General features: G+C 35.6%; 1 protein-coding gene and 1 pseudogene across 1 annotated transcript; both read right to left on the bottom strand.

The window, feature by feature from the left end:
- Positions 1-3,619: 3,619 nt before the first annotated feature.
- LOC147386079 (putative receptor protein kinase ZmPK1) lies at positions 3,620-6,333 on the bottom strand. The gene has a single exon (XM_086424158.1). The coding sequence runs from the start codon at positions 6,207-6,209 to the stop codon at positions 3,759-3,761; it is 2,451 nt and encodes an 816-aa protein (XP_086280284.1). The 5' UTR covers positions 6,210-6,333; the 3' UTR covers positions 3,620-3,758.
- A 13,968-nt stretch (positions 6,334-20,301) lies between these two features.
- Positions 20,302-23,286, bottom strand: LOC147386078 (putative receptor protein kinase ZmPK1; annotated as a pseudogene).
- Between the last annotated feature and the right edge of the window lie 4,152 nt (positions 23,287-27,438).

Raw genomic sequence — 27,438 nt, 5'->3', positions numbered from 1 at the left:
AGTCATTTTAATTTTTTGTAAAGAAAGTGGAAATGTGCCACGTGGGGGGCATTTGTTCCCTAAGTAGGGATTTGATTTTGGCTTGATCATAGGGTCATTTCATTAATGGAAATGACCCTTGTGAACCTTAACCTTAGGGCCCGATCATCAAAAGGGGTAAAACAAAATAGAAGAAGGGAGTGTTAGAAGAGGGAGTAGTAGAAGGTTAGAGAGAGAGAGGGGGGGTGTGCTTCAAACCCACCTTGAAGCTTCAAGTTCACCCTTCTTTCTTCATTTCTTCTTCTTCTTCTATCCTTTTTAAGTCCTTAGTGAAGTATGAGAGTGTAATTATTTTTTTAGAAAATGGTATGAGAGAGTGGTAGAGATAAGTAGATGAAGTATTTTTCCTAGTGAGACTTGGTAACCCTTTTTGGGATGAGAGGGGAGGTATTTATAGGTGTTTGGAGGGGGTTTGGGGGTATAATGGGGTTAAAATGTGAGAGAAGGGGTAATGACATAAGATTTAGGAGTGAAAGGTGTGAAATTTAAGGTGAAATGGAGGGTATATGTGTAATGAGTGAAAACGGGTGAGGTTTAGATCCAAATGGGTTGGATCCTACCCAAATCCATTTGGGTAGAGTGTTTGGTGGGTTGACATGAGTGATGGTTGGTGGTTGAGTGGGGGTGTAAGGGGGTGGTTTAGAGAATGAGTGTTAGGTTGGTTGATGAGGTGAGGTGTGTAGATTTAGGAGAATGGGTTGTGTAAGAGATTGTTAAGTTGGTTTTTGAGAGTGGAAATGAGATGATGTCATGTGGCAATCATGATGAGGGGGTGAGGTGATGAGGTTGGTTGATTGGTTGATGGGGGTTGTTTGATTAGAGAGAGAGAAATATGTTAGTTGATTGATGATGAATGAAGTATGGGTTGAATTGATTTTATTGGAGTGTTTTAGGGAAGGTGATGGGTAGATGTATGGGTGGTTGATGATGTTAGATAATGGTGATGGATTAGGGTATGGGTGGAGGTGTGGGTGGTTGTTGATGTTAGAGGATGGGGATAGGTTAGGTTAGGGTAGGGTATGGGTTGAGGTGATTTTGGAGAGAGGTGAGATGGGTTAGATGAGTTGTTTAGAGCATGGTGATGGGTAGAGGTATGGGTGAGGGAGGTGAAGGATGGTGATGACAAGTGTCATCTTTTGATGTTGAGGGGTTGATTGGTTGATGTGGGTAAGGGTTGATGGGTATGGGTTGGATAGTGAATTGGGTATGGATAGTGGTTTATGGGCTTTTAATGTATTGGGCTTGGGTTTAGAAGGGTTGTGGGTTGTTTTGGATTGGATATCGGATTTGGAGATGGAACGGTGAAGGTTGGATGAAGGGGTCGGCATCCCAAGTCTCACATTTTATTATTATTTTTTTTTTTTTGATTTTTTTGAAATCATTGATTTAATCAAAATGCCACGTGTTGGCGAATCGGGCTTTCGGGCCCATTGGGGAATTTATCGATTTTTGTATGTGAGCGCGGAGTGACGATGTTGAACAGCTGTGGGATGGGTCACAACCATTTTTTTTCGGGTCCTCGAGACCACGGGGTGGTCTTAGGGGCATTGATTTAACCTTAGTTTCCACTTTTGATGTTTTGGGCCTTAGTGGCCTGTTGACCCCTTTTGTTGGGACATCGGTATTTCGCATGGAGCGGGGTAGATGGGAGTGTGCCAAACCTTTTTGGTGGGCCTACTAACCCATTGAGAGGTGTTAGGGCTTAGGTTTCGGCGAAAATATCATTTTTCGATGATTCGGGCCATTGAGGCCCGTGGGTCGAATTTATTGAAACATTATTGTTTTTGGGCCCTTTTAAGTGAGGGCCCGTTCAAATCGAGGTGTCTACAATAAAAATATATGTTTTTACTATTTTACCCTTTTGCTTTAGCTTATTGCACACACCACCATCTATTGAAAAAAAAAAGTCCAAAACTCACTTTCTTCTTCTTCTTCTTCATGTTCATCTCCTTTTGAGTTTTGTCATAAGTTGAATCAATGGAGGTTAGGTTTTAGGTTTTTTTTTTTTTTCAAGTTATCTTATTATTATTATTATTATTAGTATTTTTTTTATTTTTTTTTTACTTTTTTGGTATTTAATAATTAAGAAAGATGAAAAAAAATATATTATTATAAAATCAAAACGACGATTTTGAATTGAAGGACTCGAAGATTTTTTGATTTTTTTGTTCGATAGGTTTATACCGAACTTATTTTATCAAATTCAATAGGAACCTATCGAATATTACCAAACAAATTCGGTAAGAAGAAATGAGTGAGAAAGAGAGAGTGGAAAAGAAAAAAAGATGAAGAAATGATTCGGTACCTTTAGTTTATTAGGAGTGTGCAAAGAACTATTTTAAAGTTAAAGTGTGTATCGCACGTGGGTGAAATGAGCCATTTTGATGTCTGCAAATAGACTCCCCACCCAAAAGTTAAAAAGAGAAGATTTTATTATTAAGAAATATAAAATAGTGAAGGTGAAGTTTGTAGCCGAACAAAAACGAACAATACCTAAATTAATATATTGGTTTTAAAGAAAACTGCTATTGGTACCCACACATTTTCTTATTACACCCTAATTATTATAAATGGTGAATCTCCATTTCGTTCTGAATATGACGAAATTCCAATTTTAGTACACTAGTCATTTTAATTCCCAAAACATGCTTTTGTAGTGAATTCGTCACTTTTATAATCTATTAACTCGTTGGTAAAACACCAACGATTTTGCCTTGCCAGCGATCTCACTTATAATTTATCAATGACTTCATTGATTATAAAAGTGATGAATTCATTGGAAAAACATGTTTTGGGAATTAAAATGAATAATGTACCTGAAACCAGAATTTGGACATAAGTTGCGCACGTTTTAGGAAAAAACCCAAAAAGTAAGTTAATAGTTGAGAGTAATTAAAAGTTAGGGTGCCAATAGAAACTCTCTTTCTCTTTAGATTTCTGTTTGTTAGACTTAGGATTTTAGAGTCATGTTGGGTTGACGGGGGGTGGGGACATTTAACGTGGTGGCACGCACATGACCGTAGATACTTTTCCGCAAGATACAAGGAAAAAAGCATCTACAGTTATGTATGCGCCACCACGTCAGATGTGTCCCCCGTGTGTCCTCTTTAGTGTGGCACTCCAGCATTAGACAGGATTTTATATAGCCTAATCCTCAGTGAAAAGAACTGCCGTAGTAGTTTCAATGTGTTATAATGCTTTGTAATGCTGAAGTGAGAACTTGAACCGAACTTTTGTAATGTTTGAATGGTGTGTTTGAATCTTTAACTATTGTGCGATAAATAATTTAAGAAATCAGAGTGTAATAAGTAAAAGTTTGGGTGCCAATAGCAGCACTCTTTATAAAAAATATATATATATTGGTCCAGGAATTGGGCAACTGGTCTTTGATCGATGGAAAAGAGGGATGTTGTATCTTGGAACTAGGATTTCAGGCTATAGGATACATGGGCTTGGTGAGGAGGCAATTCCGATATTTAAAGATAGGATCGATCATGCCATCTCACCAAATACCATAACATCTGTGAGCATTTTGGGATCTTGTAGCCATGCCGGCCGGGGTGTTGATGAGGGCAGGAAATTGTTCACTAAAAGAAGCAAGATGTTTATAAAATATCATACATGCAATGAATATACATACTGGCACTGATGTGTTTGCTCAACTCTTAACACTTGTGCACAAAATGCACATAGAATAGCATATTAATTATTTGCATGAATTACAAAATTTTTGGAGTATGGACTTCTGATTCATCTTCAATTTGTAGAAGAGTGTGGACTACTGAATCCATGGTTGGTCTCTTGTTCCTATCCTCCTCCACACATGAGATCCCCAGCTCTATCATTACCGCAGCTTGTTGTCGGTTAAACTGCCCGTTCAATCTTGGATCTATTATATCCTCAACCCAAGAGTCTTCTCCACATTCGATTATCCTCTTCATTACTCTTACAAACCTCGTGAGCTCCGTCTCCTCCTCTCCACCATCCTCCACCACCACCCAATTTGAAAGACGAATGCCCTTCACAATCTCTAGAAGGACCACCCCAAAGCTATAGACATCTACCTTGGCAGTAATGGGAAGATTCAGTGCCCACTCTGGAGCCATGTACCCCTTTGTTCCTCGGATCCGGGAAAACTTGGACCTGGCACCACCTCTCTTAGACAACTTTGCTAGACCAAAATCTGCAATCTTCGGCTCATAATCCACATCAAGAAGTATGTTTTCAGGCTTCACATCACAGTGGATAACCCACTCTAGACACTCATGGTGAAGATAGGCAAGCCCCTTGGCTGACCCTAGCACAATTTTGTACCTCAAATTCCATCCAAGCAAACTAGCAACAATACCGTTGTCGCTGCTGTTGACATTGTAGAACAGATGCTTGTCCAATGATCTGTTCTCTAAGTACTCATACACTACAAGTCTGTGAGTCCCCTCTGAACAGAACCCCCACATTCTCACTAGATTCATGTGGTTTATTCTCCCTATTGTACTTACTTCAGCCCAAAACTCTTCTTCTCCTTGTATTACATCACCAAGTTTCTTCACTGCCACTATTCTATCATCCTCCAAAACTCCCTTATAAACAGCCCCAGAGCCGCCTCTACCGAGCTCCTCCTTGAATTTCTTGGTTGCCTTCTTCAGCTCTCCATAGGTAAACTTCCTGAATTGATTCGATATCTTAAGGTATCCGTCCTCCACCGATTTCGGTAGACCATGTCCCCTGTAGAGTAACCACCAACCCAAAGTAACAAAGAGGATCTCAATCACTCCCACAGCCAAAACGAACCAATAGAGATAAACCCATTTTGTCCTTGAACTATTAGGTAAATACATATTTGCAGAACCTTTCTGAACTTCATCTATACTTGAATTGCAGATTAGCTCAGATCCTTGAAGAACAATGGGTTCTGATGTTTCTACATTTCTAGGCAGTTTCAAAAATATGCTTCCTGGGAAGTTTGGAGACTTGTACCCATTAAAAAGAGCACTTTTTGTGTAGCATGGGCTATCTCCTGTTAGCTTGAAGCCGATAGCCTCACAAGAACAATCGTCGGCGCACCGCTTCTTGCAATCTTTTAGTGACGTCTTTTGAGTGTAATTCAGATCATACCCATAGAAATCAATCTGAGGAAGCTCCACAAAATTAACCTGCTCGAATTTGTCGCACGTCCTGTTGAACTTAGGCTTACAACCTTTGTTCCAGTCACTTGGGTCGCTCCTCTCGAAACCCGGTGGGCACAAACACTTGGGTTTCGGTGAATAAACACAAATCCCATTTCTGCCACACAATCCATGAACTTTGCACAACTGTGGGAGAGCCTCCCATGAGATGACCCATGATTTGGTTGACTCATTCAAGCTATAGAGTCTTAGATTACCATCGTAATCCATGGTTAACCTCCTCTTAATTCCAAAACCCATATCAGAAGCGTTAAATTCCGTTCTATCACTAGCTGAAAACCTCCCCATTTCGTCAAGAACCGCAATTCTGCTACTGTTGTAATTTGTTCTACCATTTTGAAATATAGTGTTATCCTGGTTAGGCCAATACAAGCTTGAAACCTCGGGCCCGTCGTACACTAATATCATAGTGTTATCATTGTTGAAATAGAAACTATAATAACCTGTAGCATATGTTCCTTTTCCCTTTGCAGATATCAGTTTTGTGTTCTTGGTGATTAGTTGTGTAGGGACAAGTGTATCAGTAGGAGAGTTGAAGCTTTGCCATAGAAAATTGCCTTCTGAGTCCTTCAGAACGAGGTTTCCGGTGTCGAAGAGCTCAGCTCGATTGACCTTGGTGTTTGTTTTATTGGCGGACCAAACTGTCGAGCCATCGGCATCGGTTAGGACCATTTTGCCATCTTTACGTAGCGAAATTCTCGAGCCTTGGCCATTCACTGGTTGGTCTCGGTTCGCCATCCAAATGACGGTTTTGTCATCAGAATTGGTGAACCAAATTGAGAAACAGTAAGCATTTGTGCCCACTTTGTGAAATCCACAGGTGAAGGACTTGTCTTGGGAGGTGAGAAAGTCTGTATGATCTTCAACTGATAGAGAAGAACCTCTATACAAGGAATTACGAGGTTGTGAAGATTGAAAAGAAGAGTGAAAGCAAATAAGAATGATGAAGAGGAGGAAGTGAAGGGTTGGATATGGGTTTCTCATGGTTACAGAGAGGAGGAGTTCAGAATTCAGATAGGTTGATTTGGAGCTTTTGATGAACAACTTGTCCTGCTATATGGTGGTCATATAGTCGTCTGAATTTGTCCCTTTCAAACATTGGCCTACATGTGATTATTTGAGTTACCAGTTGTTTTTTAAATCGATTACATGCCTACCTTGGTCTTCTTTTATAGAATAATAAAATGATCAAAATATCCTTATATTCAACTTATAAATAACCCACCAATGGGATTAGTCCCTACGATTGCATACTTTGATCTCACAAAAGTTTTTCAACGTGCAACAAGGTTTGAAACACACAACTAAAGAGAACAAACCCCGCTAGTTTTTCCTTTGAGCCAAATCCCGAGGTAAAAAGCCTTTGATTTTTCTTCATAAATTAATTATCTTTAATCTTTGATTTCAAGTATAAGATGGGATTCAAAACAATATATTGAAGATGTGGTTAAATAGATTAAAGGTAACTTAGTATCATAACGTTGATTAGATTAAAGGAAAGAATAAAGCTGAAGTGACCTCGAGATTGAACCTCACATTGCATAATGTGAAAGTGTATGGGAACCAATCCATAGATGCTTTTCCTCAAGATATGAACCATATGGTTATGCATTAGATACATGTCAATATTTCCGTGGTAGGATAGCATTTAGGAAGGTGTTGGTATATCCATATCCAAATTTTTTTATACAGGTTCAACTCAGATAAATATCTAGATCTGACCTGATCAAAAATTGATTTAGGTCGGTCGGATAATTTCGAACCATTTAAAGTTATTTCAATAAAAATCATTAAAGGTGTGATTTGGACTCAAGACCTCTTCCTTTATTGAAATAGGCCTTAGTAATTGTGCTTAACATTTATTGATTGTAAAAAATACCTTAAAAAATATAAAATATAACTTACAACATAATATATCATTCGAATTTAGGTGGATATAAGGATGGATGCGTATCTGACTTAGGTCAGGGGACATCAACCCATATCTAACCCATTTTTTAATTCAAATATACTTGAACGAACCAAAACCGCTAAATTCAGATCACTCGAATTTTGGATAAAATCCAACCCATTTTAAGTCCTACCCATGGATTTAAGAAGGGAAAATTACTTATAATGAATCCTAACACAAATCTTTTTTCTAAGTACCCCCTTAATTTTTTGGGTTGACTTCATATTTCATTTAGTAAATTCCTCTTACCCCCATTCAATTATTGAGATAGAGGATTCAAATTGTTTGAAATCAACACCTAACAACCGTCAAGATGAACTATTATAAATCATCAATCCCGACATTTGAACAACGATCATTGAAATCAACAATTCAAATTGTTAAGTCAAACTTTTACAATCATTGATATCAACAAGTGGGTAATGTTGGGTTGAATCATAAAAGTTTGGGTAGAGCCGGATCTTAGTGTTGGTTGGGTAAATGTCTTATAGTAAATGTTGGGTTAAACCAAAAAAGTTAGGGTAGAGCTAGATCTTATGGTAACAGTTGGGGTGAACCAGAAAAGTCTAGGTAGAGCCGGATCTCAGAGTTGGTTGGGTAAGTGTCCTAGAGTAAGAGAAGTAGTTATAAACCCTTTAGACCATCCGCATGGGGATGATGAAGGGAGGACCGCAATTGGTAGAAAAAAAAAAAAAAAACAACCCACAACCCCTTGGGGTTATCCTGTGCTTGGAAGCAGTCAAAGATTGAAGATTTAAGTAATTCATCTCAATGAATCTTCAATCTCAAATATTTGAGTGTGATGTTTAAGATGGGTGAGGGGATTTTCCTACCTGGGTGGTTAAGATACCCTTCCAAAAGTCAGGTGCATTTAGAAAGATGTCATTGCCATAAGGTCTATTAATTTGAATAGGCCACTTGATCAAGTCACTATTAAGTTATTTTCCCATTTAAGAACCGGTTCCGGTTTGAATAGGCCACTTGATCGAGTCAAAACCTTACAAATTTTAGCTCACACTCACTTAACATTAATAAGTATTTTTTATTGGTAATATATATATATATATATATATATATAGGGTCCCGTTCAGCAACAAACATTTTGACAAACATTTTGGCAAAACATTTTTCAAAACATTGGGTTAGAGGTTTTGGAATGGGCTGATTTTTGGTGAGGATGATCTCTACGGTGAGGAGATCATCCTCACCAAACATCAGCCCATTCCAAAACTTCTAACCCCAGTTTTCAAGTTGGAAAATCGTGGACCGTCCATTTTTTGTATACCATTTTTTATGGGGTTAGAGGTTTTGGAATGGGTTGATTTTTGGTGATGATGATCTCCTCACCATAGAGATCATCCTCACCAAAAATCAGCCCATTCCAAAACCTCTAACCCATGTTTTGAAAAATGTTTTGCCAAAATGTTTGTCAAAATGTTTGTTGTTGAACATTTCCCATATATATATATATATATATATAGGTGAGACTAATACCACGGTCGCACAAACCGCCCTTCAAAAAGTCCTACACGCAATAGATTGAATTGAGGGTCAATTGGGCCTCAAGGAATTCATTGTTTCGTGGGGTTTCGACCACTTGACCTACCCTTCTTGATGCTTACCATTTTTTCCTCTCCAAAAGAAAATTTGATTTAAGTAGGGCTATCCCCTTAATTAATATGACTAGAACACATCTTGCATTTCAAAAACTAGGAATCCTAGTTTTGACGATTTCTTTTTTAATGGGTAAGCTGGACTTGAACCCACGACCTCAAAGTTGTTTCGCAATGTGTCATACCAACCGAATTATGGCTAAGGCTCTAAGCCCAAAAATTAAGAGCAAAATTAAAATAAACAAACAAAATAACTAAATGCCTACAAATATCTAATGAAATCACCAAATTTTTTCACTTCAGCTAAACAATCACAAGCACCACGGTCACGCACACTGCCCTTCAGAAAGTCCTACATGCAATTGATTGAGTCGAGGGTCAATTGGGCCCCAAGGAATTCATTGTTTTGTGGGGTTTCGACCACTTGACCTACCCTTCTTAATGCTTACCCTTTTTTTCTCTCCAAAAGAAAATTTGATTTAAGTAGGTTTATCCCCTTAATTAATATGACTAAAGCACATCTTGCATTTTGGAAACTAGGAATCCTAGTTTTGACGATTTCTTTTTTAATGGGTAAGCTGGACTTGAACCCACAACCTCAAAGTTGTTTCGCCATGTGTCATACCAACCAAGCTATGGCCAAGGCTCTAAGCCCAAAAATTAAGAACAAAATTTAAATAAACAAACAAAATAAATAAAATGGCTACAAATATCTAATGAAAATTGTAAGCCTTAAAACAACTTAGTATTTAATCCTTGTTATTTAATTTTAAAAACAATGATTTATTTTCTATTATAAACTACTAAATACTAAATAGGTGTCACAACTCACAATCACCAAACTTTTTAACTTTAGCTAAACAAAAAGTCCTACACGCAATTGATTGAGTTGAGGGTCAATTGGACCCCAAGGAATTCATTGCTTTGTGGGGTTTTGACCACTTGACCTACGCTTCTTGATGTTTACCCTTGTTTTCTCTCCAAAAGAAAATTTGATTTAAGTAGAGTTATCCCCTTAATTAATATGACTAGAGCACATCTTGCATTTTGGAAACTAGGAATCCTAGTTTTGACGATTTCTTTTTTAATGGGTAAGCTGGACTTGAACCCACAACCTCAAAGTTGTTTCGCCATGTGTCATACCAACCAAGCTATGGCCAAGGCTCTAAGCCCAAAAATTAAGAACAAAATTTAAATAAACAAAAAAATAAATAAAATGGCTACAAATATCTAATGAAAATTGTAAGCCTTAAAACAACTTAGTATTTAATCCTTGTTATTTAATTTTAAAAACAATGATTTATTTTCTATTATAAACTACTAAATACTAAATAGGTGTCACAACTCACAATCACCAAAATTTTTATTTTTAGCTAAACCGAAAGTCCTACACGCAATTGATTGAGTCGAGGGTCAATTGGGCCCCAAGGAATTCATTGCTTTGTGGGGTTTTGACCACTTGACCTACCCTTCTTGATGTTTACCCTTGTTTTCTCTCCAAAAGAAAATTTGATTTAAGTAGGGTTATCCCCTTAATTAATATGACTAGAGCACATCTTGCATTTTGGAAACTAGGAATCCTAGTTTTGACGATTTCTTTTTTAATGGGTAAGCTGGACTTGAACCCACAACCTCAAAGTTGTTTCGCCATGTGTCATACCAACCAAGCTATGGCCAAGGCTCTAAGCCCAAAAATTAAGAACAAAATTTAAATAAACAAACAAAATAAATAAAATGGCTACAAATATCTAATAAAAATTGTAAGCCTTAAAACAACTTAGTATTTAATCCTTGTTATTTAATTTTAAAAACAATGATTTATTTTCTATTATAAAATACTAAATACTAAATAGGTGTCACAACTCACAATCACCAAAATTTTTATTTTTAGCTAAACCGAAAGTCCTACACGCAATTGATTGAGTCGAGGGTCAATTGGGCCCCAAGGAATTCATTGCTTTGTGGGGTTTTGACCACTTGACCTACCATTCTTGATGTTTACCCTTGTTTTCTCTCCAAAAGAAAATTTGATTTAAGTAGGGTTATCCCCTTAATTAATATGACTAGAGCACATCTTGCATTTTGGAAACTAGGAATCCTAGTTTTGACGATTTCTTTTTTAATGGGTAAGCTGGACTTGAACCCACATCCTCAAAGTTGTTTCGCCATGTGTCATACCAACCAAGCTATGGCCAAGGCTCTAAGCCCAAAAATTAAGAACAAAATTTAAATAAACAAAAAAAATAAATAAAATGGCTACAAATATCTAATGAAAATTGTAAGCCTTAAAACAACTTAGTATTTAATCCTTGTTATTTAATTTTAAAAACAATGATTTATTTTCTATTATAAACTACTAAATACTAAATAGGTGTCACAACTCACAATCACCAAAATTTTTATTTTTAGCTAAACTGAAAGTTATACACGCAATTGATTGAGTCGAGGGTCAATTGGGCCCCAAGGAATTCATTGCTTTGTGGGGTTTTGACCACTTGACCTACCATTCTTGATGTTTACCCTTGTTTTCTCTCCAAAAGAAAATTTGATTTAAGTAGAGTTATCCCCTTAATTAATATGACTAGAGCACATCTTGCATTTTGGAAACTAGGAATCTTAGTTTTAACGATTTCTTTTTTAATGGGTAAGCTAGATTTGAACCCACATCCTCAAAGTTGTTTCGCCATGTGTCATACCAACCAAGCTATGGCTAAGGCTCTAAGCCCAAAAATTAAGAACAAAATTTAAATAAACAAAAAAAATAAATAAAATTGCTACAAATATCTAATGAAAATTGTAAGCCTTAAAACAACTTAGTATTTAATCCTTGTTATTTAATTTTAAAAACAATGATTTATTTTCTATTATAAACTACTAAATACTAAATAGGTGTCACAACTCACAATCACCAAAATTTTTATTTTTAGCTAAACTGAAAGTCCTACACGCAATTGATTGAGTCGAGGGTCAATTAGGCCCCAAGGAATTCATTGCTTTGTGGGGTTTTGACCACTTGACCTACCATTCTTGATGTTTACCCTTGTTTTCTCTCCAAAAGAAAATTTGATTTAAGTAGGGTTATCCCCTTAATTAATATGACTAGAGCACATCTTGCATTTTGGAAACAAGGAATCCTAGTTTTGACGATTTCTTTTTTAATGGGTAAACTGGACTTGAACCCACATCCTCAAAGTTGTTTCGCCATGTGTCATACCAACCAAGCTATGGCCAAGGCTCTAAGCCCAAAAATTAAGAACAAAATTTAAATAAACAAACAAAATAAATAAAATAGTTACAAATATCTAATGAAAATTGTAAGCCTTAAAACAACTTAGTATTTAATCTTTGTTATTTAATTTTAAAAACAATGATTTATTTTCTATTATAAAGTACTAAATACTAAATAGGTGTCACAACTCACAATCACAAAAATTTTTATTTTTAGCTAAACTGAAAGTCCTACACGCAATTGATTGAGTCGAGGGTCAATTAGGCCCCAAGGAATTCATTGCTTTGTGGGGTTTTGACAACTTGACCTACCCTTCTTGATGTTTACCCTTGTTTTCTCTCCAAAAGAAAATTTGATTTAAGTAGGTTTATCCCCTTAATTAATATGACTAGAGCACATCTTGCATTTTAGGAACTAGTAATCCTAGTTTTGACGATTTCTTTTTTAATGGGTAAACTGGACTTGAACCCACAACCTCAAAGTTGTTTCGCCATGTGTCATACCAACCAAACTATGGCAAAGGCTCTAAGCCCAAAAATTAAGAACAAAATTTAAATAAACAAAAAAATAAATAAAATGGCTACAAATATCTAATGAAAATTGTAAGCCTTAAAACAACTTAGTATTTAATCCTTGTTATTTAATTTTAAAAACAATGATTTATTTTCTATTATAAACTACTAAATACTAAATAGGTGTCACAACTCACAATCACCAAAATTTTTATTTTTAGCTAAACTGAAAGTACTACACGCAATTGATTGAGTCGAGGGTCAATTGGGCCCCAAGGAATTCATTGCTTTGTGGGGTTTTGACCACTTGACCTACCCTTCTTGATGTTTACCCTTGTTTTCTCTCCAAAAGAAAATTTGATTTAAGTAGAGTTATCCCCTTAATTAATATGACTAGAGCACATCTTGCATTTTGGAAAGTAGGAAACCTAGTTTTGACGATTTCTTTTTTAATGGGTAAGCTGGACTTGAACCTACAACCTCAAAGTTGTTTCGCCATGTGTCATACCAACCAAGCTATGGCCAAGGCTCTAAGCCCAAAAATTAAGAACAGAATTTAAATAAACAAACAAAATAAATAAAATCGCTACATATATCTAATGAAATTTGTAAGCCTTAAAACAACTTAGTATTTAACCCTTGTTATTTAATTTTAAAAACAATGATATATTTTCTATTATAAACCACTAAATACTAAATAGGTGTCACAACTCACAATCACCAAAATTTTTATTTTTAGCTAAACTGAAAATCCTACACGCAATTTATTGAGTCGAGGGTCAATTAGGCCCCAAGGAATTCATTGCTTTGTGGGGTTTTGACCACTTGACCTACCTTTCTTGATGTTTACCCTTGTTTTCTCTCCAAAAGAAAATTTGATTTAAGTAGGGTTATCCCCTTAATTAATATGACTAGAGCACATCTTGCATTTTGGAAACTAGGAATCCTAGTTTTGACGATTTCTTTTTTAATGGGTAAGCTGGACTTGAACCCACATCCTCAAAGTTGTTTCGCCATGTGTCATACCAACCAAGCTATGGCCAAGGCTCTAAGCCAAAAATTAAGAACAAAATTTAAATAAACAAACAAAATAAATAAAATGGCTACAAATATCTAATGAAAATTGTAAGCCTTAAAACAACTTAGTATTTAATCCTTGTTATTTAATTTTAAAAACAATGATTATTTTCTATTATAAACCACTAAATACTAAATAGTGTCACAACTCACAATCACCAAAATTTTTATTTTTAGCTAAACTGAAAGTTACACGCAATTGATTGAGTCGAGGGTCAATTAGGCCCCAAGGAATTCATTGCTTTGTGGGGTTTTGACCACTTGACCTACCCTTCTTGATGTTTACCCTTGTTTTCTCTCCAAAAGAAAATTTGATTTAAGTAGAGTTATCCCCTTAATTAATATGACTAGAGCACATCTTGCATTTTGGAAACTAGGAATCATAGTTTTGACGATTTCTTTTTTAATGGGTAAGCTGGACTTGAACCTACAACCTCAAAGTTGTTTCGCCATGTGTCATACCAACCAAGCTATAGCCAAGGCTCTAAGCCCAAAAATTAAGAACAAAATTTAAATAAACAAACAAAATAAATAAAATGGCTACAAATATCTAATGAAATTGTAAGCCTTAAAACAACTTAGTATTTAACCTTGTTATTTAATTTTAAAAACAATGATTTATTTTCTATTAAAAACCACTAAATACTAAATAGGTGTCACAACTCACAATCACCAAAATTTTTATTTTTAGCTAAACTGAAAGTCCTACACGCAATTTATTGAGTCGAGGGTCAATTAGGCCCCAAGGAATTCATTGCTTTGTGGGGTTTTGACCACTTGACCTACCTTTTTTGATGTTTACCCTTGTTTTCTCTCCAAAAGAAAATTTGATTTAAGTAGGGTTATCCCCTTAATTAATATGACTAGAGCACATCTTGCAGTTTGGAAACTAGGAATCATAGTTTTGACGATTTCTTTTTTAATGGGTAAGCTGGACTTGAACCCACATCCTCAAAGTTGTTTCGCCATGTGTCATACCAACCAAGCTATGGCCAAGGCTCTAAGCCCAAAAATTAAGAACAGAATTTAAATAAACAAACAAAATAAATAAAATGGCTACATATATCTAATGAAAATTGTAAGCCTTAAAACAACTTAGTATTTAATCCTTGTTATTTAATTTTAAAAACAATGATATATTTTCTATTATAAACCACTAAATACTAAATAGGTGTCACAACTCACAATCACCAAAATTTTTATTTTTAGCTAAACTGAAAGTTATACACGCAATTGATTGAGTCGAGGGTCAATTAAGCCCCAAGGAATTCATTGCTTTGTGGGGTTTTGACCACTTGACCTACCCTTCTTGATGTTTACCCTTGTTTTCTCTCCAAAAGAAAATTTGATTTAAGTAGGGTTATCCCCTTAATTAATATGACTAGAGCACATCTTGCATTTTGGAAACTAGGAATCCTAGTTTTGACGATTTCTTTTTTAATGGGTAAGCTGGACTTGAACCCACATCCTCAAAGTTGTTTCGCCATGTGTCATACCAACCAAGCTATGGCCAAGGCTCTAAGCCCAAAAATTAAGAACAAAATTTAAATAAACAAACAAAATAAATAAAATGGCTACATATATCTAATGAAATTTGTAAGCCTTAAAACAACTTAGTATTTAATCCTTGTTATTTAATTTTAAAAACAATGATTTATTTTCTATTATAAACTACAAAATACTAAATAGGTGTCACAACTCACAATCACCAAAATTTTTAACTTTAGCTAAACAATCGCTCTATCATATTGAAAAGAGTGGTGATATTATGCCCCCCCCCCCGGGCATACTCAATCGACTCTCTGATGTGGGGTGCGCCAAAACCATGGACTTTATGCCTCGGGATACATAGTTGTATATATGGGGATGTGCAATTATATATCCCGAGGCATAAAATCCATTGTTCTGGCGCACCCCACCTGAGGGAGTCGATTGAGTATGCTACGTGGGGGAGTCATATTATCACGATTCTATTGAAAATATGTTTGACCTATGGTGCACATGAAACTCTGATTGTTATCTAAAAAATATTAAATTCTAAGTTGAAAAGAGATGATTGCTTTGCTAAGAAACAGCGAGCAGTGTAGAAGGGGTAAATTAATACACGGTTTTTAAAGTATTAGACGTACAACAAGGGTGACAATGGGCATACACTTCACTTACCAACAAATCTCTCATCAAGTCCCTCTCAATTTCCTTCTAATTCCAGTCAATTGAAAAGATCCTCAAATAAATTAAAGCCCATAAAATAATTATTGATTTGTTGATTTATCGCTTTGTAATTATTGCACAAATCATTGCCAAGAAAACCTAAAATGCATTTTTGATTTTCAATTAACTTTATAAATTGGGTCGTGGAATTGGATTGGACATTTGTAACTCGCTTCTAGCAAATTTTGCATATAATGAGTACATAGATTCGACAAAGACAGTGTTCAATGAAATGTGAGTTAAGAGTTATCCCTCTGAGTAATGTGGAGTTTGGTGATTTATTGGGAGGTTTCGTAGAGTTTTAGAATTAGACAAGACTTTAGGTTCGTTAGAGAAGGTTAAACGAGGTGTTTTGATGATTGATGGGTCTGTCATCGTTGTGTGATTGTGATGAGCCTTGTTGAATGTCTAGAGTGTCGAAGGTCTTCTGGGTATTTTATGAGCAAAGGAGCATGACCTACAACCCTATTTTATGGCACACGGTATTATCACCGATGCTTTTCAATTTACAAGTCGATTATCAGAAATTGAAAGGTTCTTGAAGAGGAAGAAAATGTGAGGGGTGGCATTGAGGTTGAATAGTTATAAGAAATTTGTATTTGCTTTGATTTCGAAAAGATGAATTCAGGCACCAAAAGAATTGGGCATAGTGATTATGATTTGGAAATTTCATGATTGAGTAGGATATTATATTGGTGTGACAATATAATCTCTTTGTATTAATGGGTAGGATATTATCTTGTTGATATCTTTTGTTTTATTTTAGAATGTAATGGTTAAAAAAATAAAAATAAATAAAAATAGAAAGAGGGAAGGAAAATTTGGTGGTGCAATATAATCTCTTTGTATTAATGGTGTTGCATATTTTCATTCACTTCATGATTATCTTGGAGAGCTGCTGTTGGCACCCCAACTTTTACTTAGTATACCTCAATTTCTTAAATTATCTAGCACTTCCCAATTAAACCCAAGGTTGGCTCAAATTATAATCTCAACATTACAAAAAATTATAACACTTGATCAAACTATTTTAATAGTTGTTTACAAGCTTATGATTAGGTTTATATAAAATCCTAAATCAAAAAATAGAAATCTAGAAGAAAAATGAGAGAGTTTCTATTGGCACCCCAACCTTTTATTCTCAATCATTCATTTATTTTCTTTATTTTTAATTGGAGTGTAATAAGTAAAAGTTGAGGTGTGTCATACCCTAGTTCACTAGGCCGTGAGTCTTTTATATTCATAGTCCTTCCCTCTCCAACATATCATTCTTTTGGAGTAGTTGGTTGGCTCACAAATTTGTAAGAAAGTTCAAAAAAGTTTAGTTTGGACTTTGGAGGGAGTCATTTCAATTTTAACGGAAACTAATACACTTGGGTCATAGACTATTTATTTTACAAAAATTGCTTAAAAGACCCTGACGGAAGGAATTCTTTCTAAATAATCCCTAAATTTTGGATGGTAGCTTGATGGACCATTTAATAAACTTTTTATTTCTTAATGATCTATCATTATTGTTGAGCTCATCACTTTTTATTTATTATCGAGGTCCAAACTTTTTACTGTCGAACTCACCATTTTTATTGTCGAGATCAACATTTTTTATTGTCAAGTTCGACAATTTAAAAAAAAATGTCCAATACAACAATAAAACACAATGAACTTGACATCGATAAAACCTACCCACTTTCATATTTCAAATTTTTCGACTAAAATACATAAAAAGTTTGACTAAAAACTTGGGATAATGACTACTTTTGATGATTTCAAACCAAAAGAATCATTCTTGATCGATTTTCATAATAATAAAAATAAAAAAAAAACGAAGCAAAAAAAATAAAAAAATAAAAACTCTATTTATTTACATATATCTTCAAAATATTTGAAAAATCCTTGAAAATAGTTTCTTCTTCTATCTTAAATCCTTTTCGATGAAATGTAGTCTCCGAAATTCGATTGAGATGTCAAAAATTTAATTTTTTTATTTATGAAAACGGTGAATGCAAACGGTTAAGGCAATCAATCGTGAGAAATGTGGGAAATGGGGTTCAATAAGTGATTAGAAAGAAAAGGTTTACTAAATGGGGTATTAAAAGAGACCCTAAAACTCAGGGTCTTTAAATAATTTTCCCTATTTATGTTGAACTTGAAAAATGACTGAATTGAATTATGTAGAAAATGAGTTAAGCTTGGGTAAGAATGTCTCAACCTGAACCCAATGCCATGTAATAAGATATAAATATTTTTATATTAATTGTAGATTTTTATTTAATCTTTCTTATTCCATCTTATTATTTTGACTTGTGGACCGGTTAATATTAATGTGAATTTTCATTTAGTATGCTTTGTCTAAATATTCTCTTAATCATGGGTGTAGGCATCAAAATTTAAACGGGTCCCCATTGTTTTCTAAATAAACGAAAGTCCTTTAAATTAAAATTAGGCCCACAAGTCTAAATTTGGGTCATTTATTGGTATGAGCCACATATGATTTGGATTTAGGTTTTCATAGATAAAGCCCATAATCCAACAGAGTCAAGTGATCGACATATTAATTATTGGGCCCTATACCAAAATAAATGAGTTTGACTTAATAATAATCCATAGAATCCTTAAAATTAAATTTGGACGAATTTAACATTTAAATAAACCAATCAAAACTTTCTAAGTTGGATCATAATTAAAAAGTTAAATTATCATTAAGTCTATAAATACAAAAGCTTCCTTCATTTGGAGTGATCTGGATCACTTTCTCTCAGAAGATAGAAGCTCTCGTAGAGAAAAAGAAGCTATCAAGCCCTCTTCTACAAATAAAACAAAGTTATTCAAGGATCCGATCTTCGATTAAAGAGAAGATCAAGCATAAAACCATTCTCCAGAAGCCAAAATAACATTTTCAACCAATAAAGCAAGAAGCCTTGAGATAAGAAAATCTACAGAAACCTCTATAAAAGATAAAAAACAAACAAAGTCACCGTCAAAACAACATTTTCAGTCGATAAAACGTGAAGTCTAGAAAGAAGAAAAGTTACATACGTCACTATTTAGTACTTGACTATTAATCCGTCAAAACAACATTTTCAGTTTATAAAATGTGAAGCCCGAAAAGAAGAAAACCTACATATGTCATTATTTAGTACTTGACTATTAATCAGAGGAAAATATTTAGATTTGTACTCTCATTTTCATCAAAATTAATAAAATTATTTGCGATCTTATTTCACGAATCTCGAAGTAGATTTATAAAATTTATTGTCAACAATGGGTTTGAAGATTATATGCGATTTTATTTACTAGTAATTATGTTTTTGATTTTGCATGTCTTCTTTTAAAATATTAAATTTATTTACTAATTAAAATGAAATTAGGGTTATTTAACAAGCCAATCCGACTAAACCACTCAAAATTATTTAAACTTGGGCTAACCCAACCTTAACCCGATTTTATAATATCAAGTTCGAGTTGAGTTTGGAGGGTTCTGCTAGTTGGGTTGAGCTTGGGTTTACCCTCCAAACGCTCGGGTTGCAGCCGTAAAGTGTCATTTTACGTAAATTCTAGCCTTCCGACGATGGTTTGAATCTAGACAAATTTCAATGTCAATGATCGATCATGTCTAGAATGATGAAGATCACTTTAAAGATTTAGCAGTGTTTTTACTGCGAGTTAGGTGTTTGATGAAAAGTCTGAGGCAAATGTTGTTTCTTACTTGGACTACTGCGGTGGCTTGTTAGGTGAAGAATGGGAGCTCATTTGAAGCATTTGGAGCTCTATTAAGAGAGATCGAGTTTCGGGTCTTGGATGATTTGGGTTTATTGGAACTCATGGATTGGTTAGGAAGCAATTCTGGTTTTTAATGAGACGGTCACATAGTGGAATCTCACTGATTATCATAGGTTTGTGAGAGATTTGGGACCTTGCACCCATGTCGGGATTGTCCAAATCTTGCTCTATGAGAACCACAAGTCGTGTGCAGTTCTCCATCCTCTCACAATGACAAGAAATGGTGAGCTTGTTTAAACTTTAGTCTGAGAAATTATGCGTTTTTCTCTTACCATATTGAGGTAGGGAGGGTACCCTTTTGTATATTTGGAGACTCAACGGATACTTCACCAGATTGTGCTGTATAGAGCAACGTGGGACGTTTAACATGAGACTTAAATGGAGTTGGTTGTGGTGTTTTCCTTCCATTTAAGACTGTTAAGTTGAAAACTAAGAAAGTCCAAAGATCCTTGAAGCATCACATCAAGTGTGGGTTCACACCGAACCGGTATGTTAATCACTAAAATATGATAAGTTTTTATTTAATCTCTTTATGTTAACTATTTACAAATTGATTGGGCTCTTGCTTTCATTTGGATTGCATTACATCTGCAATTCGAATATACCTTTGGGTAATTTCGAATTGTTTCATCGGTATTATTGCAACTGTAATTTTGGTTAAATCCAACCTATGAATCCTGGTTTTTTTTTTTAAATATATACTGTAATGATACAATAGACCAAAGAAACTTCATTTCTTATATTTTGTTGATTATTTTAACAATTCCTTAACAAAATTTATTCACTTAATGAAGAACAATGTTTAAACTCACCTACATCTATTACAAATACAAAGAAACTAACACATTATCATATGCATTATGTGCATGAATTACAACATCTGTGGAATATGGACTTTGGATTCATCTTCGACTTCTAGAAGAGCTTGGACTACCGAAGCCATAGTCGGTCTCTTATTTCTGTCATCTTCCACACAGCAGATGCCTATCATTACCATTGTTGCCGCCTGGTTCAAGTTGAGCTGCCCATTCAATCTTGGATCCATTATATCCTCAATCCAAGATTCTTCTCCATTGTCAATTTTCCTCTTTGTTACTCTAACAAACCTCCTTAGCTCTGTATACTCTGTGCCATCTTCCACCACCCAATTCGAAAGCCGAATGCCCTTCACAATCTCTAGAAGTACAACCCCAAAGCTATAAACATCTACCTTAGCTGTAATAGGAAGATTCATGGCCCACTCTGGAGCCATATACCCTTTTGTTCCTCGGATCCGAGAAAACTCAGAACCAGACCGACCTCTCTGAGACAACTTTGCCAGACCAAAATCCGCAATCTTCGGTTCAAAATCGAAGTCTAGAAGTATGTTTTCAGGCTTCACATCACAGTGGATAACCCACTCTAGACACTCATGGTGAAGATAGGCAAGACCCTTGGCTGCCCCTAACGCAATTTTAAACCTCTCCTTCCATCCAAGCAAACGAACAACAATACCGTCGCTGCCACTGCTACTGTTGATGCTGCTGACGATGTTGTAGAACAAATGCTTGTCCAGTGACCGGTTCTCCAAGTACTCGTAAACCAAGAGCCTGTGAACCCCCTCAGAACAGAAACCCCACATTCTCACTAGGTTCATTTGGTTTATTCTCCCTATGGTGCTCACTTCAGCCCAAAACTCTTCTCCTTGAATCACATCTCCAAGTTTCTTCACCGCTACCACTCTATTATCCGCCAAAACTCCTTTATAAACAGCCCCAGAGCCCCCCCTACCAAGCTCTTCCTTGAATTGTTTGGTTGCCTTCTTTAACTCAGCATAAGTGAACTTCCTGAACTGATCGAACATTACACGATATCCATCCTCCGGTGATCTTCGCTGGCTTTGACTCCTGTACAGGAACCACCAACCCAAAGTAATAAAGAGGAACTCAATCACTCCAATGGCTAAAACAAACCAATAGAGATAATTCGATTTAGTCCTTGAACCCGTGTCAGGTACAACTTCACCAGAATTGCAGGTAGGCTCAAATCCTTCAAGAACAGTTGCGTTGGATGTTTCCACATTTCTGGGTATTTTCAGATATATTCTGGCATTGGCATTCTTGTACCCATTAAAAAGGGCACTTTTTATGTAACAATACCCCCCCACCCATTATCTTGTAGTTGAATGCCTCGCAAGAGCAATCATACAAGCAACGATTCCTACAAAATTCTAGTGTCACGGATTCAAGGTACACCAGATCAAATCCATAGAAATCTGTCTCGGGAAGCTCCGCAAACTTCTGAAGTTGGTTGCAGGTGCGTTTGAACTTAGGCATGCAACCTTTGTTCCAGTCACTCGGGTCACTCCTCTCGAAACCTGGAGGGCATGAACACATGGGTTTCGGAGTATAAACACAAATTCCATTTCTTCCGCATGAACCATGCACACGGCACTGCTGTGGGAGAGCTTCCCATGAGATTACCCATGATCCATTTAACTCATTCAAGCTATAGAGTCTAAGATTACCATCGTAATCCATAGTTAACCTTCTCTTAATCCCAAAACCCATATCAGAAGCATTAAAATCTAGTTGATCAGTGGATGAAAACCTGCCCATTTCGTTGAGAAAAGCGAATCTACTGCTGTTATAAGTTGTTCTACCAGTTAAATATATAGGAAAATCAGGATTTGGCCAATACACGCTAGAAGTATCTGGCCCATCATACATTAATTTCAAAACACTATCATTATCAAAATAGAAGCTATAATAACCTGACGAGTATGCCCCCTTTGCCTTTTGAGAGATCAGTTTCATGTCCTTGGTGATGGGTTGTAATAGGAGGAGAGTATCAGTAGGAGAATCAAAGCTTTCCCATTGAATTTTACCATCTGAGTCCTTTAGAACGAGATTTCCGTTGTTCAGGAGCTCAGCTCTATCGATCTTGATATTGACAGTGTTGGTGGACCAAACAGTCGAGCCATTAAAGTCCATTAGGACCATGGCTCCATCCCCACGCAATAAAACTCTCGAGCCTCGTCCGTTTACAGGTTGGTCTCGGTTCCCCATCCAAACAACAGTTTTGTCGGCAGAATTTGTGAACCAAATTGAAAAACAATAAGCATTTGTGCCCACCTTATAAAATCCACAGGTGTAGGTTTTGTCTAGGGAGGTGAGAAGGTCTGAATTGTCCTCAACAGATAGAGAAGAGCCTCTATACAAAGAACTCTGAGGGTTGGAAGATGCTGAGGAAGAGTGAAAGCAAATGAGGCTGATGAGAAGAATGAAGGGAAGGACTAGAGAGAGAGATGGGTTTCTCATAATTTTAGAGAGATGGATTTGGAGCTTTGGGTTTGATTGGTTTAGGGAAGTCTGTTCTTCTGTTGGTAATCAAGAAATTGAAGAAGAGGAAAATATATGAAACACCCTTAGAAGGGTTGGGATTTGATGAAGAAGTTTGCTATGTGCATATTATATATAGATAGTTTTCAAATCTTTTTTCTCCAATCAAATTTGTTTAATTCTTTCTTTGCATTTGAAGTCGTCGATATCTTTTCCTCGAATCTGTCTGGTCTTCTTGTTTAATATTTAGATGTCTTTAAACAACAATTTAGTATTACTAGAAGACCAATCCCAAACAAAATGACAATTTAGAGACATGAGTGAGGGACTCTCTCTCTCCCCCCATGTTCATAAGCTTCTCTTTTCAAAGAGTTGCGAGACTTTTCTCAATACTGAGTTTTTTACATGTAATTTAGGCGTATGCCTTGAGGTTTGGTGAATATTTTGAGGGCCCTGTTGACATAGTAACAAAGTTAAGATTTGTTGATTGTTTGATGGGGTTTCAATTCGATCAATTTGGATAAATTCGTAGAAATTTCGTAAAAAGAGGAGGAAAAGTTTCAAGAAACATAAAATGATATATTTGAATTTCTTTGCAAAATTCATATTCTTCAACCCCATAAATATCTTATCTTGTTTTTGAGATTTGAATGTTGTACAACATAGAATTTTAAGGTTAAAGAGTAAATTTTACCATATTTCACGATGAATTAAGAAGTTATCGAATTAATCTGTTAGTCCTATTCTGCCAATTTAACGAAATTTTACAAACTTGAGTGACATTGAGGCCATCTTTAGTGGTAAGGCAGATGGGTCCCTCCCAACTACAAAAATCCTGCTCTCTCTCTGGTCGAGTATGGCTGAGATTTAAGAGGAGAAGAGTCGTTCTGGAGTGACATTAAAAATGATATCGATTCACAAATTACTGATTTGGACGGCACACATAATCATACTCGTATCTCAATTAAAAGCATCTATCACTCAGTACACACATCCACATCAGAACCAATGTCATTTTTAATGTCACTTCAGCACTGCCCTATTATGAGGGGTTGTCATGTCAAGTCTTTAATGGTGAAATATTCCAATTAGTATTGCAGTCAAAGTCGTTAAAGAGTCAAAGTCGTTAAACATTGACTTTGACTTGTTCTTACATTGTTTCGTTTAGGAAAAGTTATTTTCTTTTAGAAAATTATTTTAAAGAGATTTATAAATAAAATATAAATAAAAAATCGGTTGAAGCCTCAAACAACATTTGAAAATCTTCGTCAAACAAACGGTATTGATCCGTTGGAAACCTGTGATTTTCCACATCTCAATCCTATGTTGATATTTGAGGTCAGAAAAGTCGAATTTCGTAGCATTTGTTTTTGTTTTGTGGTGATCGTTGTTGGTTGGACGAAAACATCACCCAAATTTAAAAAAAAAAATTAAACTTCAAATTAAAAAACAAACAAATGTGTACGTATGAGAGACGAGAGACGACGGAGATGAGTCCTTTACATTATTATTATTATTATTATTTTTTAAGTTCTTTAATACTCATATAAACGGTTTGACGTCGTGTTGAATTGGAGATGAATCAAATACTCATACTTCAGTGGAGCCAAACTTTTATATTTTGGTTCAAAAAATTTTCTTCCTTAACAGATTCATACAAAAAGGTTTGAATGTTTGACCAAGTCATGATGGACCTAATCCCTTAAATGGGTTTAGTAAGTCTTTTCTACTTCTATGAATACTCAAAAGAAACAAAATCCGACCAAATATATATATATATATATATGGGAAATGTTCAGCACCCTAAGTTTTACCACACACTTTAACAAACGTTTTTTGTCCTACATGGGTTAGAAGTTTTGGAATGAGCTGATTTTTGGTGAGAATGATCTCTATGATTAGAAGATCATCCTCCCCAAAAATCAGCCCATTCCGAAATGTTTAGCCCCATGTTTACACGTTGAAAAATCGTGGACCGTCCATTTTTTGTAAATCAATTTTGATGGGGTTAGAAGTTTTGGAATGAGCTGATTTTTGGTGAGGATGATCTCCTCACCATAGAGATCATCCTCACCAAAAATCAGCTCATTCCGAAACTTCTAACCCATGTAAGACAAAACACGTTTGTTAAAGTGTGTGGTAAAACTAAGGGTGGCGAACGGGACCCTATATATATATATATAGGGAAATGTTCAGCACCCTAAGTTTTACCACACACTTTAACAAACGTTTTTTGTCCTACATGGGTTAGAAGTTTTGGAATGAGCTGATTTTTGGTGAGGATGATCTCTATGATTAGAAGATCATCCTCCCCAAAAATCAGCCCATTCCGAAATGTTTAGCCCCATGTTTACACGTTGAAAAATCGTGGACCGTCCATTTTTTGTAAATCAATTTTGATGGGGTTAGAAGTTTTGGAATGAGCTGATTTTTGGTGAGGATGATCTCCTCACCATAGAGATCATCCTCACCAAAAATCAGCTCATTCCGAAACTTCTAACCCATGTAAGACAAAACGCGTTTGTTAAAGTGTGTGGTAAAACTAAGGGTGGCGAACGGGACCCATATATATATATATATATATATATATATATATATATATAGGGAAATGTTCAGCACCCTAAGTTTTACCACACACTTTAACAAACGTTTTTTGTCCTACATGGGTTAGAAGTTTTGGAATGAGCTGATTTTTGGTGAGGATGATCTCTATGATTAGAAGATCATCCTCCCCAAAAATCAGCCCATTCCGAAATGTTTAGCCCCATGTTTACACGTTGAAAAATCGTGGACCGTCCATTTTTTGTAAATCAATTTTGATGGGGTTAGAAGTTTTGGAATGAGCTGATTTTTGGTGAGGATGATCTCCTCACCATAGAGATCATCCTCACCAAAAATCAGCTCATTCCGAAACTTCTAACCCATGTAAGACAAAACGCGTTTGTTAAAGTGTGTGGTAAAACTAAGGGTGGCGAACGGGACCCATATATATATATATCGGGGGGCGTTCAATGGCAAACTTTTTAGCAAACTTTTTGGCAAAACATTTTTCAAAACATGAGTTAGAAGTTTTGGAATGAGCTGATTTTGGGTGAGGATGATCTCTACAGTGAGGAGATCATCCTCACCAAAAATCAGCTCATTCCAAAACTTCTAACACTATCAAAAATAGTTTACAAAAAATGGACGGTCCACGATTTTTCAACTTGTAAACATTGGTTAGAAGTTTTGGAATGGGCTGATTTTTGGTGAGGATGATCTACTCAGTGTAGAGATCATCCTCACCAAAAATCAGCCCATACCAAAACCTCTAACCCATGTTTTGAAAAATGTTTTGCCAAAAAGTTTGCTAAAAAGTTTGCCCTTGAACGCTACCCATATATATATATATATATATATATAGGGAAATGTTCAGCACCCTAAGTTTTACCACACACTTTAACAAACGTTTTTTGTCCTACATGGGTTAGAAGTTTTGGAATGAGCTGATTTTTGGTGAGGATGATCTCTATGATTAGAAGATCATCCTCCCCAAAAATCAGCCCATTCCGAAATGTTTAGCCCCATGTTTACACGTTGAAAAATCGTGGACCGTCCATTTTTTGTAAATCAATTTTGATGGGGTTAGAAGTTTTGGAATGAGCTGATTTTTGGTGAGGATGATCTCCTCACCATAGAGATCATCCTCACCAAAAATCAGCTCATTCCGAAACTTCTAACCCATGTAAGACAAAACGCGTTTGTTAAAGTGTGTGGTTAAACTAAGGGTGGCGAACGGGACCCATATATATATACTTAAATCAAATGAATAGATAATTATCTTTACTTTTGATTTGATTTAAGCATTTTTTTTTTTTTTTTTGAAATTTTCTTTTGGCGTATTAGAATAAAGTAGTCACGATGAGTAGGTCAAACGTTCAAACTTTTTGTATGTCAGGGGAGAAAAGTTCATGGGACACATCCCTTTGTTTCCACTCAACCATGATAAAAAAATATTAGAATCGTGATAATTTGAGTACCACCACGTGGCACACTCACTCGACCCTCCTAACAAAGTCGAGAACTATAAATATGTATGCCTCGGGATATACAATTGTATTTCTCCATAAATAAATAAATAAATAATGAATCCTGAAAGAACCATGTATCTTGAGACATATAGATGACTCTTGAACTTGTCAGGTCAAGAGAGTCAATTGAGTGTGCCATGAGTTTGAGCAACCAAACATGAAAGTATTCTTAAATCTCCCAATCAACTTTCGAAAGTTGAACTCGTAAGAGTTGAACGGTTGAATGTACAACCCTCACACTCAACTGGAGGTTTCCAAACACACCCTTACTGTGTGAGAGAACTTTTTTACAAACGTTTCTCTTTAAGAGAGGTGAAGTAATTAAATTTTAAAAATAGCAATTTGTACTATAATAGGAACATATGAGAGATGAGTAAGCAAAAGAAAGAAGATTTGGGGTGAGGTCATAAAACAAAAAAAAGAATGACTACCTACAACCTAGGTACATCA

The sequence above is a fragment of the Akebia trifoliata genome, chromosome 14 (assembly GCF_017979445.1).
Source record: "Akebia trifoliata isolate Shusen 1 chromosome 14, ASM1797944v1, whole genome shotgun sequence".
NCBI lineage: Eukaryota > Viridiplantae > Streptophyta > Magnoliopsida > Ranunculales > Lardizabalaceae > Akebia > Akebia trifoliata.
Note: the sequence above shows the minus strand (reverse complement) of the source record. Positions and strands in the feature narration are given on the sequence as shown.

What these genes read in the sequence shown, in the direction of transcription:
- LOC147386079 (XM_086424158.1), bottom strand. Translation starts at nt 6,209, where the DNA reads ATGAGAAACCCATATCCAACCCTTCACTTCCTCCTCTTCATCATTCTT.